General features: G+C 53.8%; 3 protein-coding genes across 3 annotated transcripts in view; 2 read left to right on the top strand and 1 right to left on the bottom strand.

The window, feature by feature from the left end:
- The window catches only part of PHACADRAFT_261928 (uncharacterized protein), a 3414-nt gene extending 1764 nt beyond the window's left edge, over positions 1 to 1650 (top strand). Inside the window, exons 5-12 of the mRNA XM_007399407.1 lie at positions 5 to 74; positions 143 to 176; positions 247 to 500; positions 554 to 592; positions 645 to 871; positions 924 to 973; positions 1029 to 1089; positions 1148 to 1650. Coding sequence (XP_007399469.1) covers positions 5 to 74; positions 143 to 176; positions 247 to 500; positions 554 to 592; positions 645 to 871; positions 924 to 973; positions 1029 to 1089; positions 1148 to 1229 — 817 coding nt within the window. The 3' untranslated portion in view covers positions 1230 to 1650. The remainder of the gene's footprint in view (positions 1 to 4; positions 75 to 142; positions 177 to 246; positions 501 to 553; positions 593 to 644; positions 872 to 923; positions 974 to 1028; positions 1090 to 1147) is intronic.
- A 270-nt stretch (positions 1651 to 1920) lies between these two features.
- Positions 1921 to 4154, top strand: PHACADRAFT_261926 (uncharacterized protein). The gene is made up of 12 exons (XM_007399406.1): positions 1921 to 2170; positions 2232 to 2648; positions 2700 to 2823; positions 2878 to 2911; positions 2968 to 3221; positions 3282 to 3320; positions 3376 to 3514; positions 3567 to 3638; positions 3695 to 3710; positions 3763 to 3812; positions 3864 to 3924; positions 3976 to 4154. The coding sequence occupies exons 2-12, from the start codon at positions 2494 to 2496 to the stop codon at positions 4034 to 4036; spliced, it is 1005 nt and encodes a 334-aa protein (XP_007399468.1). The 5' UTR covers positions 1921 to 2170; positions 2232 to 2493; the 3' UTR covers positions 4037 to 4154.
- A 404-nt stretch (positions 4155 to 4558) lies between these two features.
- PHACADRAFT_127419 (uncharacterized protein) lies at positions 4559 to 6697 on the bottom strand. The gene is made up of 4 exons (XM_007399405.1): positions 5747 to 6697; positions 5504 to 5691; positions 5293 to 5448; positions 4559 to 5239 (listed from the first exon to the last, which is right to left on the bottom strand). The coding sequence occupies exons 1-4, from the start codon at positions 5943 to 5945 to the stop codon at positions 4694 to 4696; spliced, it is 1089 nt and encodes a 362-aa protein (XP_007399467.1). The 5' UTR covers positions 5946 to 6697; the 3' UTR covers positions 4559 to 4693.
- Positions 6698 to 6767: the final 70 nt, after the last annotated feature.

Here is a 6767-nt window from a genome sequence, read left to right as displayed (position 1 = left end):
TCATTTTTGGAAATGGAGTAGATTGCCAGGTGGTGCTCACCGGCAACACGGCTGTTGCACCCAGCCCCAAAGGCGTGAGTGCTGGACATTGTGTGTTTTTGTTTGAGCAGCTGTTTACCTATGGGTGCATCGCATTTGACAGGATTATCTGTCGATCAGTTTTGGATGGGCAGTCGGTGAGTAAAGAGCGCTCCTATCGACGATATATATATATATATATATATACTTACCGTGTTTGGTTTGTAGGCACCGCCCTCGGTGTATGGGTCTCAAGCGGTATCTCTGGCGGGCACATTAATCCCGCTGTCACTATCGCACTTGCTACGTTCCGTGACTTCCCTTGGCGCAAGGTCCCTGGCTACATCTTCGCTCAGGTTATGGGCGGCCTTTGCGGAGCGGGCATCATTTATGCGAACTACATCCACGCCATTGACCTCTACGAAGGTGGCAGGCACATACGCACTGTCCCCGGCACTGCAAGTCTGTTCTCCACGTACGCGGTACGTACAGCATGCGATCCGTCTTCTACTATTCAGTGCTTATCATCTTGTAGGCCAGCTATATGACATCAGTCTCCTGCTTCTTCGACGAGGTATGTTCCAGACTTCCGCGGCTTTATGGAAAGCGTTTTCACACCGATGTAGTTCGTCGGCACAGCAGTGCTCCTGATCGTAGTTTGCGCGCTCACCGACAGAAACAATGGCCCTCCACCCGCAGGCCTGGTCCCCCTTGCGCTTTTCCTTACGATCCTAGGCATTGGTGCATCCTTGGGTTACCAGACCGGTTACGCCATCAACCCTGCTCGTGACCTCGGCCCCCGGTTACTGACTGCCATGGTGGGCTACGGCGGCGCGGTATTCTCCTTCCGAAAGTAAGTTCAGTCTTGCCATCATCATGGGACCTTTCTTGACGCCTAGATGCAGCCAGTATTGGCTCTGGTGCCCGGTCATTGCTCCCATCGTCGGTGGCCTCGGTAAGTTTCCGCGTGTCACATGCTGCTCTTCGTCGGCTTATGCTCTGCCGTTCAGTTGGCACATTCCTATATGATGCATTCTTCTTCGTCGGCCAAGAGAGTCTCCTCAACCGACCGTAAGTATCTCCGGCGCCTTTTCACGACGAGGTTTCCTTACTAAGCCTCCTCGTTTAGTGATGCCAATGCCCGGAGGGCTCATGAGCAAGCCATTAGAGCGGAAAGGCAGAAACCCATCGCGGGCACGCAAGGCGTGTGAGCAATATCATGAACAGTACGTATATACACGAAGTGCCACGAGCTTTCAGTTCGTCATCTATGCTTTCATACTACGATCAGATATATAGCAGTAGCAAGGATTGTACATTATTCGGTTGTTTGGTCGATGTTGATGACAGTCAGAAGACCGTTTAATCGATATCTGCTCATCAGAGTTTCATAGTGATCACTGGGTACTTTTTGCATTCATCGACGACAGGGACGAGCGGAACGTTTACAACGTTGCCTTCCCGTTTGCTCCGGAGGAAAGAGTGCCTCTGGAAGTCGAGGCCATGTCAAGACACAAGATCAGAACTCTCGAAGCTTACAGCTTCCGTCGACGTTTCTAGTCCAGTACCTCTCAAGCTATTCAATCTTCATTGTCCAAGGCGCGACGCGGAGATTTCAGTGACAGCACAATGGTATGTCACGGAGCTGTCGCGCGACCGTAAACAGCGCCTGAACTCAACACATAGGTTATACCGCACGATGTCCTGTTCCGACCGTAGCTGTATCCAACTGCCTCGACCACTACACGACCCTCAGCCAGATTTCGGTGATACTTCTTCCCCGTGGCGAGAAAGGCTAGCCTTTCATTTATCAGTCAGTAATACCGGCTCACCCTGCATACCAGTACCTTCTGCTAAGGTGCTGTTCAGGCACGTTACTTCGATTAGAACTTACTCGACGTCTGTGTCTAAGTGAAGCATTCTCGGCGTGTAGTTGAAACGCGACTTGGCGCCGCCGGTCCAACTCACGTTTTGCTCCAGATGACATGCAACGAACGCGGTGACCTGATCCGCACCAATCAGGATGCTCGGGAACGAATACACGCTGCTTCTTTACGACACACGGACGTATCAGCAGCGGCTATCATGCGCGACGCCCGAAGACCGAGACCGTCCTCTGATGGCGGCCTTGACACCACTTGACACTGTCATGGTATGCTCTCGAGTGCTGGTATACATGAGGAATGAACAGGATGATTGACATGCTCGCACAGGTACCGCCTCTGAGAAGATGCACGGCGATCCGAGAAAGCAGGGCGTTGGGCTTCCGGATGCCCAGAAGCTTCGTCCGCTCATGCATAAATGCCGCATACGGAAGCTCGGGATGCCACGCGCTGCTGCCTCGAGGACGCTTATGCCACCCGATACGCCGTTCGCTAGCCCGTCACGTCGGTACATAAGAGGTCGAGATGTTGGTCGGTACCAGTATCCATCGGCTCTCTCCTCCGCGAGACCTCCCTACCCACCCTGGTTGGAATGGCTTCAGCAAATCGTCGTGACGATGCCACTCTGCAACGGCCAACCTTTGACCGCGCGCACTCGAAGGTTTCCATGTCCACGGTTATTGAGGAAAGACTCGTTGCCCCTGAAATGGAGTACTCTGTTCCCAAGAGTCGATGGCTGACCATCCGGTACGGCTGCCGCCCCTCGCTACACTAGCTTCAGCTGATCCTTCGCCTTAGGGAGCTCGTTTCCGAGCCTGCGGGAGAGTTTCTTGGCACGATGATCCTTGTTATCTTCGGTGCGGGGGTCAACTGCCAGGCTTCTCTGTCTACGAGTACCCTGGTTTCCGCCACTCCCAAGGGCGTGAGTATCGTGGCGATTGTCCGGGCGGTGATGTTAGTGACACTGTCATGACAGGACTTCGTTTCCGTGTGTCTCGGTTGGGCAGCAGGTTAGCATCATGCATAGCATGCACCACTATCATATTGATGTTGTAGCGATTCCCAGGGGTCGCACTCGGTGCATGGGTCTCCGGTGGCATCTCCGGCGGCCACATCAACCCTGCGGTCACCCTTGCGTTCGCCACGCTACGTGACTTTCCCTGGCGGAAGGTGCCCGCATATGTATTAGCTCAGCTTCTGGGTGGTCTCTGCGGTGCTGGGGTTGTGTATGCTAACTATATACACGCCATTGACGCGGTCGAAGGGGGGCGACATATTCGCACGGTTCCTGGAACCGCCGGACTCTTTGGCACCTACCCGGTAAGTGCATATATAAGCTGAGATTTGCGCGTCTCAGCCTGACAAGGAACCTTTATGCAGGCAGAGTACATGACCTCAGTATCATGTTTCTTCGAAGAGGTACAAAGCTCTCTCTTGTGCAAGATAACTTTCCTCACTGTTGGATGCGATCTAGTATCTCGGCACCACCATCCTGCTCCTCGTCATCTGTGCTGTGACAGACAAGAGAAATGCACCTCCGCCAGCTGGTCTCGTTCCCCTCGTTCTTTTCGTCACCATCCTGGGCATTGGTGCTTCGCTCGGAATGCAGACCGGTATGTCATGTCACGTCTTCGCGTCAGCTAATGTGAGCCAATTCTTTCGTAGGTTTTGCTCTGAATCCTGCCCGCGACCTTGGCCCGAGGATTTTGACGGCGATGGTGGGCTATGGCAAAGAAGGTCAGTTTGGTCAGCTCTTGTCTGCAATAGTTAGCTACTGACGCTTCAACTCGTAGTCTTCGATTTCAGGGGGTGAGCATATAAGCTTGACAATCGAGCTTCTGATTTTTTAGCTTGGATCTAGGCAGTATTGGCTGTGGTGCCCAATCTTGGCACCTATCCTCGGTGGACTCTGTACGCTTTTTTGAATATTATCTCCGACTGTCTGCTGAATCAGTGTGACAGCTGGCACTTTCATTTACGATCTGTTGTTCTACAAGGGCACGGACAGTTTTCTTGGCAAAAAGTGCGTCCTCAGTGCCACACCGAGACGGCTACACTCACCGATAATTCCCAGTGGCAAGGATGTCTTCGCTGAGAAGAACCCAAGCCTTTCCGTTGCAGAGTCTTCTGTCTAACGACCGCGCTGCATGGCCCCTTTCCGCCTGAATTTCCCTTCGCTTGTTGTTGTCTGTTGTTACCCCTGGAATTGTTGTTGTAGTACATTTCACACTCCTTTTAGGTCGCCGTGCGGATTTATACCCAGTCACGTACTTTAGACGTAATTTTTTTAAACCTTACCTTGGGAGCCGAGATGGAGATACCACGCGATTCGAGTATATTTTTCGACGTCGCTTCACTGTTCTCGAACGAGTCTGAGGGAGCGCGCACCGCGTTTGGCGTTCTGGACGCTCGGCAGCTTGCCATCATCCTCCCTGACAGATACGCCTATACGACTGGCGGACTCAGCGAATGGCCAGTAGGAAGGTACAGCCAGTGTGAGGCGACCAGCCCGCCGCATCACGCGTGCATGGCAGCCGCAGCCCAGCATACTAACTTGCTAAGTGCAGGTCAGAAGGCCGATGGACTGCTAGCGCACGATACGTCGTCCTTAGGGAGGTTAAATGAGAAATATCAGGCCACAATACTGGATATTAGGCCTTCTACTTGAAGCATGGTGCCCAGAGTCATAAATTGCTATCGTATTTGGAGCAGGGCAGATGTGCATCTAAATCATCAGGAGGCGCATCGCGAGTTGACATGACAACATCTTAAAACTTGCGCAAATTACATATCTACGCCTTTCCCAGAGTCTCAGCGATGTGCTCCAAGTCAGGAGCCAGAGGAAGGCCGCCGTTCTCCCAGCCCTTCGGCGAGAACGAGTCCACCTCCCCTTTGTACTCATTATCCCTCATCCACTGCTCAAGGGTCTGCGCTTTAGGGTTTATCTTGCGGATCCAGACCATGTCCCTCTCCACAATGTCGTCTCGGAACACGTACCAGAACGCCGTGAAGCTCTGTTTGAACGTTGCCGACCCCTCGCCCTTCGAGACGGGGAAATCGGTATTCTTCCAGTTGCGGAACCACTCCTCGACGGTGAGGTGCACCGCGACGGCCGGCTTCCCGGTGGCCCGCTTGAAGGCCTCGACAGCGTCGTCAAGCGTGACCATGTCGCTCGCGATCTCGAGGTCCTTTCCCGAAACCTCAGCACGGTTGTCGAAGGAGTAGCGGGTAAAGAAGCCGATGTCTCTGAGGGACGCCATCGGGATGTGGCCCTGGTCGGTAGGAAACGCGAAGACGAGTGTGCCATCGGCACGGCGAGCGAGAGGGCCCATGAAAGGCTGGATATCATGTCATCAGCTCTGCACAAGCTCATATAGAGTTATGCACGCACCGACTTGAACATCTCCATGTAAGGGCCCCCCGTAGAGAGGCAGCTCCAGGACAAGCTATCGTCACTAGCGATAGAAGGCTGTGCTTTCAGCCAGTCAGCGACGCGGCCCTTGGCGTCGAAGTGCTCAACCCTATACTTGGGGTCATAACCCGATTTCTACGATAATAGCATCAATGCCGCTGCACTTCTACGGCGTAACAGCATGAGCTACCTTTGCAGCGTAGTCAAGGCTACTCCAGATGTAGTGACGAACGGTTTTCGCCTGCTGCGCGAGCTCAAAAATACGCATCCCGAGGAAGACTTCCTTCTGCTCGCCGAAGACGAACGAGTCTGTGTTTACGAACGCGCCCCAGGTGCCCTTCAAGGCGGCGAGAATAGTGGGCAAGTCATCCAACGAGCCTGTAGGTGGCGCCGTTAGCTCACTAGTTTCAATGAATAGTGTCTGCCTGCGTACCGGTGAAGAGCTCTACGCCTTTGGCCGCGAGATCTCTGGCGCGACGACTGTTAGGATCGCGAGTCAAAGCACGGACAGCGTAGGGGGAAGGGGAGCCATCGGCGGATACAGCGAGGAGAGCGTCGATGACAGCAGTGCCTTGGGCACCAGTAGCACCGATGACTAGAATGACTTTCTTGTAAGTGGTAGTGGAAGACATTGTTGTTTAGATGCAAGGAGCTGATAATGTCATATCGAGTGCACCAAGTTGGGCCCTTTTATACTCGCTGAGTCCATGGTAGCGTCAGCGCTGGTCCAGGCGAATGGGCGTCGCTCGCGCAGCCCGAAGATGTGTATCGGCCTATGACTCTCGCAGCCGACAGATGTCCACTGTGCAATGCGCACCGAGAGCCGTTGCATCGGCGTCATCAATGTCGCCTAAATCGGCATGCCAAAGGCCGATTTTTAGGAGTTGCCCCATCGCGGTGACAGCTCGGGCATTCCCATGAGTGCTGCAGACCACTGGCAAGCCCGGGCAAACGACGTGGCACATTTCGCTATCCCCAATGGAAGACGAAGCTCCCGTAAGCACACCAAGGTAGCCTCGCGACGGTTCTCTGGGGTGTGGGGAAGATGCGATGCACTAGCTGACCAAATGGAGCTGCGGATCGAGAGACCGACCGGAGCGCCGCAGCTGTTGAATGGATCTGCGAGTCAGATTGTGAGTTTAACTCATCGCAAAGTGTAGAAGCTGATACGCGGCTGTACCCTCGGCGGCCTTGAATGATCTACCAGCGCAGTAAATCAGCGTCAAGTTAGCGATGTGTCACTGATCGCCATGAGGGCGGGACGCTTCTTCATAAAGTTTGGGGCAATAAAGACGCTCAGTAAGTGACGCGAGCGAGTTAGTGGACTCGAAATCTTGTTTCTGTGGTCGGGTTCGGGCTTTCCTGGCTGAGAGGCGCCCTCCTGACTCTAGTACTGTCAGCGTACACGGACGGACAGGCACAGTCAGGCAACGAGAAACACGCACGACTGTTGC

This window comes from Phanerochaete carnosa (genome assembly GCF_000300595.1).
Source record: "Phanerochaete carnosa HHB-10118-sp unplaced genomic scaffold PHACAscaffold_9, whole genome shotgun sequence".
Classification (NCBI taxonomy): domain Eukaryota; kingdom Fungi; phylum Basidiomycota; class Agaricomycetes; order Polyporales; family Phanerochaetaceae; genus Phanerochaete; species Phanerochaete carnosa.
The sequence above is the reverse complement of the archived record's forward strand: the minus strand, read 5'-3'. Positions and strand labels throughout refer to the sequence as shown.

Excerpts from the sequence above, each read along its gene's own strand:
- PHACADRAFT_261926 (XM_007399406.1), top strand. The coding sequence starts at position 2,494 with ATGGCTTCAGCAAATCGTCGTGACGATGCCACTCTGCAACGGCCAACC. Across the intron at positions 2,824-2,877 it reads TTTCCGCCACTCCCAAGGGC|GACTTCGTTTCCGTGTGTCT; the intron begins GTGAGTATCGTG and ends CTGTCATGACAG. Across the intron at positions 3,925-3,975 it reads GACAGTTTTCTTGGCAAAAA|TGGCAAGGATGTCTTCGCTG; the intron begins GTGCGTCCTCAG and ends GATAATTCCCAG.
- PHACADRAFT_127419 (XM_007399405.1), bottom strand. The coding sequence starts at position 5,945 with ATGTCTTCCACTACCACTTACAAGAAAGTCATTCTAGTCATCGGTGCT. Across the intron at positions 5,692-5,746 it reads AGGCGTAGAGCTCTTCACCG|GCTCGTTGGATGACTTGCCC; the intron begins GTACGCAGGCAG and ends CGCCACCTACAG. Across the intron at positions 5,240-5,292 it reads ACATGGAGATGTTCAAGTCG|CCTTTCATGGGCCCTCTCGC; the intron begins GTGCGTGCATAA and ends CATGATATCCAG.